This window comes from Rhineura floridana, chromosome 18 (assembly GCF_030035675.1).
Source record: "Rhineura floridana isolate rRhiFlo1 chromosome 18, rRhiFlo1.hap2, whole genome shotgun sequence".
In the NCBI taxonomy this organism is placed as follows: Eukaryota; Metazoa; Chordata; class Lepidosauria; order Squamata; family Rhineuridae; genus Rhineura; species Rhineura floridana.
Genome location: NC_084497.1, coordinates 25,120,678 through 25,134,019, shown reverse-complemented (window position 1 = coordinate 25,134,019; position 13,342 = coordinate 25,120,678). Strand labels below are relative to the sequence as shown.

Sequence of the window (13,342 nt, the reverse complement as noted above, 5' to 3'; positions counted from 1 at the left end):
AGCTATTGGATGCACGTGTAATGCTCTCAATCCCATAACCATGTCACATTCTCAGTCTCGTTCCCTTAGTGCTTTCTCCTGAACTTTACAACATGGTTGAGTCTTACATTGGCCCAAGCCTTAACCCTGATTGTTGCTAACCTGGGTTTACATTTAACCAGGGCTGAACCTAGTTTCAAAGCTAATTGACTGTAAATAACGGTTAGCAATAACTATCATGTAAGGGGCTTTTGTGGGGGAATCCATTGGGTGGGGAAGAGATTTTAGAATCCTGCAGCCTATTCCTTTTTAATCTCTTTGTGGTGATTAAGGAGTTCAGTATTATATATGCACCCAGTGCCTAGACACTGCCCCAAGATGCATCTTTGCACCTGAAGATTATACTCTTGTCTGAGAAATGCTTTTGCTACTCAGTGTCAGAAGTCATGTGTAACAGACGATATCCAGAGAGGTAGCTGTGTCAATCTGTTGCAGATGTGGGGACCCTTTGGCCCTCCAGATGTTGAACTACAACTCTCATTCTCCCTGTCCATTGGCCATGCTTCTGGGCTGTTGGGAATTGTAGTTCAGCAACATCTGGAAGGCTAAAAGGTTTCCCACACCTGGTCTATTGCAACAAAAATAATGAAGAGTCTTGCTGCATCTTCAGAAGAAGATTCACGTTTTTATTCCTTCTAGATTTGGATCTTTAGAATTAGTCTTTAGCATATGTAATGTTATAAGCATTGCTTGGCCGTTTGTGGGCATCTGCGGCATTACGTTAGTCCGTCTTTATTGTGATTTTGAACAAGAGCATGAGACCTCAACTACCAAACAAACCAAAGTGCATCGGACGTCTTGCAGCCAGTGGGGTAAGCCACCCACATATGAAATGGAGCCAGTTTAACGTTGCTTGTCTGCCGAACCTCTCTTTGCCAGAACCCTGAACTAAAATTGTAGTAGCAATAGTTAGCATGGGTGTGAGTCTTCAGTTGGTTGCTTCCACTACTTATATTGACTCCATCTGATGTGCACTGCAAGCCCTCCTCCAAATCGACTACGACTTACAGCGACCCTATCAATCAGTGACCTCCAGGAGCATCTGTCATGAACCACCCTGTTCAGATCTTGTAAGTTCAGGTCTGTGGCTTCCTTTATGGAATCCATCCATCTCTTGTTTGGCCTTCCTCTTTTTCTACTCCCTTCTGTTTTCCCCAGCATTATGGTCTTTTCTAGTGAATCATGTCTTCTCATGATGTGTCCCAAGTATGATAACCTCAGTTTCATCGTTTTAGCTTCTAGTGACAGTTCTGGTTTAATTTGTTCTAACACCCAGTTATTTGTCTTTTTCGCAGTCCATGGTTTGTTACCAAAAGATGCTGAAGGAACATAGGGGCAGGGGGGGAAGCTTCTAAGAACCCGACACACAGCAGAGGAAGGCAATTATGTAGGGATTCTAAATTCGGAAAGCGGCCTCTACCCTACTAAGCCGCCTTGATGGATTTCAAGAGGAAGCAGGAATTCTTTGCCTGCGTCCTTTGGCTAAATAATTGTGTTACATGGAGACAGAACAAATATGCAGACATCTTTTAAAAAGGGAGGGGGAGCATGCTACAAACTTTCCTGGCTTCATGGCAATATGTTACAGATGAGACTTAAATTTATGTGGCCACAGTACAGGGAAGTGTGTCGCAGGATTTCCCCCCCTCCTTTTACTAGCATTTTCCTTGAAGGCATGATAATTTTAGACAACAAAGAGTCTTGTAGCATGATTAACAAATACCGTATGGCAGCCTTCCAGAGCATGCTGCCCTCCAGATGTTTTGGGCCGCAGCTATCATCGCCTCCCAGCCATTATGGCCAATGGTCAGGTATGATGCGAGTTGGAGGGCAACAGATTGGGGAAGGGTGCCTTATGGCAGGAGTTTTCATGGGCCAGAACCCACTTCCATCAGATGCATAGGTAGGTACAGCTGTGGATATGTGTTAACAAACATCAGAAGATCCTGGTCAGGCCAAAAGCCCATCTAATCCAGCATCCTGTTCCCACAGTGGCAACCTAAGCTAGTCATGTCCATTAACTTCAGTGGATCTACTTTGAGTAGGACTAGATTGGACACAACCTTTAGCTATGTAGGATTGGCACGAGATTTTGTTGCATTTGCTGCAGTAGACTTAACAGGGCTACTCCTCCAAAGTTCAAAACTTTATTGTTGTTGAACTCCCCTAAGGCTGTGTTGGTGCAGGTGAGGCCAGCCCCTTCCCAGTCAAGCTTGTGTGAGCTTCCTCTTGCCTTTCTGTGGACCCTAAACTTGCACCACTTGCAGTCCCATGGAACTCTGGATCAATCTACCGGCTTATTTTTGTAGAACTTGTAGCAGGTTCTTGCATGTGCCATATAATATGAGGTGCCATTTGTTATTGAACAGCTTCTGCTAAAAAGTCTTCACATCAGAAGATAAATGGTTTTCAACACACAGAAACCATTGATACCTAGCAAGTGTCCCCTTACATGAATTTGGTGGAAATGCTATGTGAGGATTTTTCTACTGCTACTAATACAAAAAAAAAATTGTGTGCAAGTTGTCTTTCAGTTCTGTGAAAGATTTCACTCGAGGGTGGGGAATATGTGGCTTTCCAGATGCTGTTGTTGGACTCCAACTCCCATCAGGACCAGCCTGTATAGCCAGTAGTTGGAGTGATGATGGGAGTTGTAGACCAGCAACATCTGCAAGGCCCTAGGTACCCCACCCCTGATCTGAATTATTGTTATACTTGATGTCTGAAATTAGGAGCTTTTTTTGGAAGAAATAGTAGTAAGCATCTTGCCAAGCAGGTAGTGAGGTGTTTTGGCCAAGCTTCTTGGCGCAATATGGAAAGAAATCCAAGGAAGTATTTGTTGGAATTGTTCTTCATTTTGTATTGTGGGTAGTGAGAGTAGTTTGGCTAATAGTTCTTCTGTCACGAAATGCTTTTGTTGGCTGACAGTTACAAATGTATACAATTAACCTCCCATTTAGATCACAGCCAACATTGATCCAGTGGGTCGTATTCAGATGCGCACTAGAAGAACATTGCGAGGACACTTGGCTAAAATTTATGCAATGCACTGGGGGACTGATTCCAGGTGAGTTTCTGTGCTGCAGAAAAAGACAGTTTCATTCCTAATCCCTCTGCACAAGATCTGCCCCGGTGTAACCCACACTTCTTCAAAGGGTTAGAGCAACTTACCGAGAAGTGAAAGAAAGGAGGTGTAAAATGTAGGAAAACACAAAGAGAGTTTTGTAGGAAGCACCATTTACTTTGTTACTTTGAAGCTGGGAGGATGGCAACAAGGCAGAGGGCCTTCTCAGTGGTGGCCCCCAAATTATGGAACGATCTATGCAACGAAGTGTGCCTGGCGCCAACGCTGTTATCTTTTCGGCGCCAGGTCAAGACTTTCCTCTTCTCCCAGGCATTTCAGCATGCGTTTTTAAATTGTTTTCAGTTTTTTTTTAATTGTGTTTTAAATTGTTTTTGTGTTTTAAAATTTGTATGTTTGTTTTTATGTTTTTAATTGCTGTAAACCGCCCAGAGAGCTTTGGCTATGGGGCGGTATATAAATGCAATAAATAAATAAATAAAATACTTCAGGATAACTGGTTAGTGACAATACATTCTCTCGTGTCCTCCCCTCAATCTAGCTTAATAGTTTCTATTGGCATATTTCCCCATCTCCCAGAGTATCTGCTTTGCAATTGCAGAAGGTCCCAGGTTCAGTCCGCAATGGCATCTCCAGGTTGGGCTGGGAAAAGACCCCCTGCCTGAAAGGAGAGCGAGCCATTGCTGCCAGTCAGTGTCGACAGCGCTGAGCTAGATGGACCAATGGTCCGATTCGGTATAAGGCAGCTTCCTGTGTTCCTATGAAGCTCACTGGTTGACCTCAGGCCAGTCACTGCCTCTCATCCTAACGTAACTTCACAGGGTTGTTGTGAGGATGAAATAGGGAGCAGGGAGAACCATGCACATCACCTTGAGCTCTTTGGAGGAAAGGTGGGATATAAATGTAAAAATAAATAAACAAGTGACTGGTTCTTGCTTGAAAGAGTTTAGAAACTAGATTGTAGGCAGGAGGAAGAGGAAAGAAAGAGGAGAGAAGCTAGTGAAGGGAGGACGGGGAAGGCGAGGACAGCGAGGGATGACTAAATCATGAGATTGCAGTTGCAAGAGCAACACATGTATTTGCCTGTGTGCGTTTGTGTGTCACCGCCAGTTTCTACTTTACAAGGTCTGCCAATGCTGCTGTAGACTTGGCATTTATTGGGATTCCTGCTTGAAGATGCCACGCTTTCGTTGTTGGTTTCTTCTTACCTCAGTGATAGAAATGTGGCAGCAGCAGTTATTTAATTTTCACTTATCTAGCTAAAGGCAAGGTTCTGAAATGCCGTTTCTTTGCCTGGAGGGGAGAAATCTCTCCCTCTCCCCCAAGTCACTCATTCTCTTGTGTAAAGGTAAGTACACAGTTGGCAATTACTTCATAGGAAGTTTCATAATCCCATTGCCCTCCTAGTACCAAAGGAATTGAGCAACACCAAGAGCTAACCCTAACATTCGTTCATCTCTGCTGACAGGAGAACCGATGTCCATCTTCAAAAGTACTGGTGCCCCTTTTCTCCTTGTGTGGAAAAAATACAGTTGTGATGTTGGAGGAATTTTGGAGAACTCTAAAGATAGAAAAGGCCTTGTGGCTGTTTTTAAATTGTTTTTAAATACTCTTTCTGAATCTCTCACACTTTAACTATTCAGAGATCCAGAGTTCGCAGTGAGCAGTGTGAATATATGAGTTTGCTGTGGGTTGCCATAGTGCAATCTGTGTTCACATATACATTTTTTTAAAAATTCAGTACTTGGCTTTGCCTGCTTATCTCTTTTTTTCTAATGAAATAAAATTGTGGATTTGTCTGCTCGTAACAAACACTGATTGGATCAGCCGAAGCTGTTGGAAGGAGTCTTGAATCTAATGAAAGCAATCTTACTAATTCACTTGAGCTTGTTTATACAAGTTAAATAATCTGCACTACTCTTAAGCATCCATCTTACAGAATCCTAGATCTTTATATGCTCAAGAATAGAAAAGACCTGGGAAGATGACTACACCAGAGGAAGTACGTCATTTCCAGTTGAATTCTGCCTACTACTTCCATTAATACAGGTCTGCAGGATAGGTGTTTTATTGGAAGCTTTCATAAGGAGAACCCATTTAGTCCATTGATTAGTGGGAGATGTTGGGATGAAATCGTTACTCAGCTATGGGCTCACTGGAAGGCTTTGAAGAGATCACTCAACCTCAGTTTCTCAATACGTAAAAAGGGCATATGAGGACAAGTTCATATGATAAATGCAATAAAGCGTTTTGCATATCAAAATGTTCAAATGATTGATGCTAATGGATGTTACCTTCCTGCACTTCAGATGAATGCTTTGTTTACCTTCGTCTTGCATCTCTCTCTCTCCTGCTCTGCCCTTCCAGGCTTCTCGTTAGTGCATCGCAGGATGGCAAGCTTATCATTTGGGACAGCTATACCACAAACAAGGTGAGAGCAATTACTAGGGTTCCACTCCTTAATTCCTGTGTGGCTGAAAGAGGAAAACTGGTAGCAGGAGTCCTTCAAATGCTGTGTTTTGGTTTGGCTTTCGGTTTGTCCTCTAAAAGGAGGATCCTGTGTAGGCACAAATATGGACTAAATCAGGGGATGGCTCAGTTGCTTTCTGCTTTGGGAGATGAGGAGAAAGAAAGCTTAAACATCAGAGTTTTTTTCTTGGATACATTCACTGGGCGAGGCAAAGCCATAGTCTCTCTAGTTTTGACCTCGGTAGTGAAAACCGATAGGGATATGCACTGAAGACAAGCCTTGGCAGTAGATCTTGATCATAAAAAGTTTGCTAAACGACTCCGTTGGTTTAGTATTCAGTTCTGCAGGTATTGAAGGTGGAGAGCAAGCCCTGTAGTGATGTTCTGAACCAAAAAGCATAGCTGGATGAGAATAGAATGTTGGATTTAACTGTGAACTGCTTCTCATCAACAGGGAGTAGACATTATAGGGTTAACTTCTCTTCAGGAAGGAGGCAGGGTCAACGGGGGGGACGGGACCTTTCTGTCCTTCCTGAAGAGGAAAAAACATGAGTCAAGTTCTGTAAATCCAGAAAACTAAATTTTGATGAAGTGAACATTCTAAGAGTTCCTTCGGCGTAAGGCTTGAAAACCTGGGTGGAGAGATGACCAATGCTGCCTTAATGGCTATGGCTGGGGCCTCATGAGACTGGTGTACGGCAAGTTCATGTCTTAAGTTGTATCCACAACTTTTGGAACCACAGCTGCAGGAACTAGTGGAGCAACAGCCCCATCCACCAGAAGGATCCTTCAAATTCCTCATGGTTTCATGAGGTAATTCTTATTTATTTAATCGGCTGCCATCTAGGAGAGCTAACAGGCTCTTTGCTGTTGCCCTTGGAAATTCTAGAGCAGCCACTCTGTAGCTGATAACCTTCCTAGGGTAAAAAAAGCAAGGAAAAACAGAGTTCTCAGAGAATCCTTTTGCTTTTGCTATTTTCGGTAGATGCACTGCTCTCTTGGCATCTGTGGGCAATAGTTAGAGGCAGATGCCATTTTATAACTTTGTGGGGGGCACTGCAGAACACCATGGAGTAGCAGCAAGTAATGCACTTCACATTAATCAGCCTAGAATAACAAAACACGTTCCCGTTCCAAGGTCATAGTCGCAACAGATCAGAACCCCTAAATTTACATCGAAAGGGATGGGGAGAAAAATCTACCCGGTTACTATGATTATAAAGAGATAACTAATTTGCATTAAAATGAGACCTTCATATTTGGAAATTCGCCACATTCCTGCTTCAGTGGGCAAGAATGGAGGGATTAACACAGCCTTTCCCAACTAGTGGGCCACCAGATGTTGTTGGACCACAATTCCCATCTTTCCTGACCATTGGCGATGCTGGCTGAGGCTGATGGGAGTTGTGGTCCAGCAACACCTGGTGGCCCACTAGTTAGGAAAGGCTGGATTAACACTTGTTCTGTTCACATGCATCTAGCCAATTTTGGGAAAGGCAAGTGATGATGCCGTTGCTTCCCCAGCACATCTTTTCTCCCATGTGAGTAAGCACGCTTTGCATGCCTGCAAGGAGATCAAACATGACAAGGTGGGAAAACTCTCTACTAAGGAAAGTCCTTAACAGAGTCCTGTCTGTTGCCGATTTGCAGGTGATAGTTCTGCTTCTCCCCCGATCCCCTTGCACCAACAGCCCATCACCACCACCACAAAGGAAAGAAAAGGAGACTTTTGTCAGTAAAGAGCATTCATCAAATCCAGGAAATTGGGTGACAGTTCTGCAATAACCAGAATGTAGTTTTAGATTAGTATTTTCATAAATCTCTGAATAGATTACACTTACGAAGTCACATCTATAAATATCTCTAGCAGCACGGCTGTAGCTAAGCAGTCTTGCACTTGTACTGGATGTGATGATGGTTCTGACAAAGAAGGTGCTCATAAGAGGTGTCCTTTCCAAGTGATGCAATATGAGCAACCATTTTGAGGCATTTCATTGGCTGCCAGGTAGGAGATAGATTTGTTGGTGATTAAATAGCTGTATTTTTAGTAATGGAGCTAATCACGCCTATTGCTGTGGCGTGCTCAACTAACATGTGCTGGGTTTTGATTTTTTTCCTTCAAATTCCTAAAAGAGAAGATGGTAAAAATGTCAAGGCCTTTATTTCGTAGTGAATCGCTGTGCACAGAAAATAATTCCTAGCTCACGGAGCTTATAGGCAGGAAAGACTGGGAAGTTTTGATGAGCAAAGGTAGAATTTAAGCTTTTTAAAAAAAGCTTAGTGTTTAAAAGTAAAAACACTGCCATTTCTGAAGCCAAACGAACTTTCAAAAGCAGATTGTGATATAATGGTTAGAGTGTTGGACAATGACCTGGAAGACCAGGGTTCGAATCCCCACTCAGCCATGAAGCTCACTGGGTGACCTTGGACCAGTCACTGTCTCTCAGCCTAACCTACTTTACAGAGTTGTGAGGGTAAAACGGGGAGGGGGAGAACCTTTTACACCACCTTGAGCTCCTGGGAAAAGGTGGTATGTAAATTTAAGAACTGATAGTTATACACCTGGGTTTGGAAAAATCCCAGAAGTCTCGGCTTTTTGAAAATGTGATGTTCGTGGCTAGGGATGGAAACATCTTTGCCAATTGATGCTGGCCCCAAAAATATGACCTCGGTTAGGACATTTGAAATACTCTTTAGGCCCTGTTTGCAACCAAGAGCTTAAGCTCAGAATGCTGGGTTTTTAAATTTCGTCTACTGCATGTAGCTATTTTCTAAAATCAGGTGTGCACAGGAACATGAAAGACTTATCTAGTCCAGCATCCTGTTTTCCACAGTGACCAACCAGGCGCCTATGGGCAGCCCAGAAGCAGGACATGAGGGAAATAGCCCTTTCCCACTGTTGTTCCCCAGCAACGTTTAGAGGCACGCTGCCTCTCTAAATCCTGGAGGGTGTAGCCGTTGTGACTAATAGCCAGTTGATAGCCGTATGCTCCGTTAATTTGTTTGATTCCCTTTTAAAGATGTCTTAAGTCTGTGTCTGTCACTACATCTTGAGGAAGTAAATTCCGTACTTGAACTCTGCTCTGTGTGGAGAAGTACTTCATTTGATCCATCCTGAATCTCCAACCCTTCAACTTCATTGCGTGACCCCAGGTTCTAATATTATGAGAGAGGGTGAAGGTATCCCCCTCCCCCATTTTGCGTGGAGAGGTTGTTGCAGATAGTATAAATGCAATAAAAAAATTGCCTGAAGGTGTTTTGTACTCTGAAAAGAATTTTGGAATTGTATCATGTCCACGAGACGTGCTAGTCCAATATCTTTTGGCACCTGAGCCAGCAAATCCAGATAGGACCCCTTTCTGTTGCTAATCAGGCTTGTCCAGCTAGATGAAAAGTTCTCTGCCTTAGGGGTAAATTTTGTGTTGTTTTTAAATGGATCCTTGGTGGGGTTTCTACTGCGTTAAAAATTATTTTAGCTGTTCTTAAGGGTGTGTCTATAAATTGCTTTGGGTCATATATGTGGAAGGGTGGTGGGTCGTTTTTGCTTGAGTCATATCCCCCCTGTCCCCCGGGTACACTACGCTTAACTGTTAGCAAAAAATTCTACTGCCTGAGTTGGCCACCTCACTCTTAGCCTCTTGATATAGCCTAACATACTTCTGTCTCTCTCTCTCTCCTTCCCCTCTCCCCTGTTTTATTCTAGGTCCACGCTATTCCCCTGCGCTCATCCTGGGTAATGACTTGCGCGTATGCCCCATCCGGAAACTACGTGGCCTGCGGTGGTCTCGATAACATTTGTTCCATTTACAACCTAAAAACACGTGAAGGCAATGTACGTGTAAGCCGGGAACTGGCGGGCCATACAGGTGAGCGTGCTTTTTTTTTTTTGTTTCAGTTAGCTTTACAAGATGTTTTCAACTCTCTGGCTTCTTAAACAATGCCCCCTCTGTGACATCTCCTGAAAGACTGGTTTACATATTGCTTACGCTACAGTGTGTGCTACACATTGGTTGCACAGGTATACAGAGACAGGCGATTTTTAATTTTTGTCACCTTAGCACAGTGGGTAGGACAGCCTGGCTGGGAGTCCAGAGTCTGTGAGTTCAAATCCCTGCTCATGTCTCCTGGGTGTCAAGGGCCAGCAAAAGATCACCCCACAGGGAGTGGCTCAGGGGTGACGTGCCCTGCCACCTGTGCAGCCGTGGGCAAGCTGCAGAGTCCCAAGGAGCCCAGTTACCCCCCAGCTGGCAGTTGCGGATGAGGAAGAGGCTGGCTTGTGCAGCTGTGGCAAGCTGAGCAGGCCCTGGCCAGCTGGGGAGGACTAGCCTCAGAGGGAGGCAATGGGAAACCCCCTCTGAATACCACTTACCATGAAATCCCTATTCATTGTGTCGCCATGAGTCGGGATCGACTTCAAGGCAGTCCATTACATTACATGCAGTATTGATGGGATTCTCTAGCCCACGGGATGAAGTGAGCCTGCTAGGCCCCAGAGGTTGGCCTACTAGGCCATATTGAACAAACCGTGTCACTTTTTCTGGGCCTGACATTAGGTGCTCGAAAATTTCAAGCTGTAAGGAAAAGAGAGAAGAATCAGGAGCACACTCCGAAGTGTGCTCCTGATTGTTCCTTTGCTGGCGTGGCAGAGGAAGAATCCCAACTCTTTTCTTGGAAGATTAGTCAGCTGATGCCATGACGGATGTCAAATGACTGACAGGCAGGCCTCGAGTACCTGTCAAACTGGCTTGTGGGTGGTGATGGAGCTCAGAATCCAGCCCACCGACTGGATCCTGTTCCCCTTCCGTACTGTACAATGGGTATCACAGGCTGTGTGGAAAAACCAAATGGTTACTTGGCTGCAGTTGGGGTGATTGCCACTTCCTTTACTAGTTGGTTCACACTGTCAAACTCCTCGTTATGCCTCTGTGACTTCTGGCGAGCCACTGTACAGTTAGACCATGCATTTTATGGATATTTGCTGCTTCTGTTTGCCATGTTTTGCCCTTGAACCACCAGTGTTATAGGAAGGGCCGGGCAGGTTGATTGCAACATCCTTATCAAAAAGTCTTCTGTGCAACATGCTCAGAGGCAATTCAGCCCCTTTTTTATTTTGGAGAGAGGATGTAATTTATTTAATGCACTTATTTAGAACGCATTGGTTGGAATGGGACAAATGTTTTCAGGGGGCTCCTTCTAAAAGCCTACCCACAAGATGTAAGCTGGAAATCAGTCTGTGTGCACTTGGCTTTGTACGGGTCATAATTTTTTACCAACCTAGTGATACTTCTTGCTTTCACGGGGTTTTCCCCACTGTTGCATCTCAAACACAGACATGTGGTCTGGGGGACAAATTTTAGCAACAAATGCATTGTTTTGCAAGTGGTTATGTTAATAGCAAGCATTAATGGCTTCCCTTGCCTTCATAAATCTTGCTGCTTATTTTCCCCAAACTGACATAGTAGCCCTTTGAAAAAAGGAAACCTTGCCAAATACAACACTGTATAAACTGAAAATAATCTTCTGTGGCAAACATTATGACAAGAACTCAAGCTTTTTCTTCCTTTAATGTTCAGTGCCATGGTCTTGTGTCCTTTTTCAATAGATTAAAACCTTGTTTCATTCCCATCTGAAGATTTAAGCCAATCTTATCTGTTTGGTGCTGGTCAAAGTTCCAAAAATGTTATTGGAATTTATTTTGGCTTTGGCAGTCCTATGTGTCTGGATAGAATAATCAACTCTATTTTGGGGCATTTTTCTTCTTCCAGAGAATCCTGGGAACTGTAGTTTGAGAGGGCTGAGAACTCTGTGTTGAAGATCCCTACTCTCCCTCAAACTACAGTTTGCAGGACTCCCTGGGAAGGGGAATGATAGTTAAACCACTTTGTGGTATAGATGTTCTTTTGGACCGCAGAGGGATGTTGAACAAGAGCTAGTCTGCTGGAGATGCTTAGTCTACTGACAAGGACAAGGTCCTTGGAACTCAGGAAAGTTTCCTGCCTGTACTCTACAGTCAGAGAGCGATGTTCCTCCTTCATGCACTTTTATGCTAATGGGCAAAGCCCCTGCAAAGTTTCCATTTGCTTCCAAAATCACTAGTAAGACATCAGATGAGCTGCAGGGGAGAAGGACTGGCGCAGGAGGAATTCCATCTTGCAAGGTTGCAACGCCCCCACCCCCCTTCCCTCCTTCCAGAGCTGTGTCATATTTTTACGCTCTCTTTTGTTTCTGTGAAAGAACAAAATCTCAAGATGCAGCCCAGCACAGAGGCCTCTTCCTCCAGAGGTTGCCAGCTGGGCTCCGGAAAAACCTTTAACAGTTCTTAAGAGGAAGCCTCAGGCGGGCTCTGTGTCTTGCTGGCTTTCCACCGCTGCAAGGCTTTACTGTTACAGACTAAAGGGAGCTCTCTGAAAACGGCTCGCAGAGGGGAACTAAGGTTACTCAGCAATGAATAGTTATTTATAATCCAGCAAAGCTGAAGCGTTCAGAACTCTCAATTTAATGTAATGAATAACAAATGCTATACTCAAACTGGTATTTGTGGCGCATTTCTTGCAAAGTCTCTCTTTTAGCTACTTCATAGGAATTATATACTCTTATATAGGTACCAGTGCACAGTTAAAACTGATTATTGGTGGTTTGATAACACTGGAAAATCATGTTCCATGGAAGAGCTCTTTTTGTGAGGCTCGAAAGAGGAAAAGTGTTTATAGCTTTTGTGATGAGTGTTGTGTTTTGTGGGTCCTTGCATCAAGAGAACTCAAAGAATTTCAGGCATGGATGTTCCTGCAAAGGGACAGTGATCTAATTGCAGTATGCTGCACAAAATTGGAGATCCCTGTGTTGTGGGGGACACAGAGAAAATATCCTTGTTTTGACAGGCAGTTTGCTCGACCAGCCTTTCGTTTGAGTGTAAGAAGAGGAAACTTGAAAGGCCTGTGCTTCTGGTGAACTGCTGTTTGGCACATTACCGCCAGCCTTTGTGAAGTGGCTGAGCCACTGCATTGTGGGATTACAGTCGCTGGTGAATTGATCCATCCCTATTACCAGTTTTCCACAAACAGAGATCAAGGGGTTTAGGGTGAGGGGGAAAGTGGCCGGTCACGGTAGCCATATCTGCATGACTGAGGCCAAGCCTATGTTTAATCTGTGATTCTAAGAAGCGATACTGTGATATTGTAGAGCTGGAAAGGGTTTAGAAAAAGGCAACCAAAATAGTCAAGTGGGCTGGAGCAATTGCACTAGGAGGAAAGGTTACAACATTTAGGTCTCTTTAGTTGAGGGGGGGGAAAGGTGAGTAAGGGTATGTGTGGTAGAGATATATAAAAATATGCATGATGTGGAGAAAGTAATACTCATAATACCAGAACTCCCATAATAATAGAAGCTGAATGTTGGGAGAACAAGGATGGACAGAAGAAAGGATCTCCTCACACAGCATGTAGTTAAAACTAAGGAATTCACTCCTGCAAGATTTAGTGATGGCCACCAACTTGGATGGCTTTAAAAGAGGATAAGACAAATTAATGGAGGATAAAGGCTGTTGGTGGCTACTAGCCCCAATGGCTATGTTCTACCTCTGCTGTTGGAAGCAATCTGAATACCAGTTGCTGGGAATTGCTAGTAGGGAGCATCTGGTTGGCCACCGTGAGGACAGGATGCTGGACTAGATGGGCCTTTGGCCGAATCAGCAGAGCTTGTCTTGCGTTCTTCTGATACTTAACTGCAAGCATGGGGACCCTTTGGCCTGCCAGA

At 44.0% G+C, this 13,342-nt stretch overlaps 1 protein-coding gene across 7 annotated transcripts in view; it reads left to right on the top strand.

The window, feature by feature from the left end:
• The window catches only part of GNB1 (G protein subunit beta 1), a 109,719-nt gene that overhangs the window by 83,964 nt on the left and 12,413 nt on the right, over positions 1-13,342 (top strand). For all 7 annotated transcript variants that reach the window (XM_061601992.1, XM_061601990.1, XM_061601987.1 and 4 more), the window contains 3 exons: positions 3,000-3,106; positions 5,489-5,552; positions 9,294-9,456. In XM_061601992.1, the coding sequence (XP_061457976.1) occupies positions 3,000-3,106; positions 5,489-5,552; positions 9,294-9,456 (334 nt within the window). The remainder of the gene's footprint in view (positions 1-2,999; positions 3,107-5,488; positions 5,553-9,293; positions 9,457-13,342) is intronic.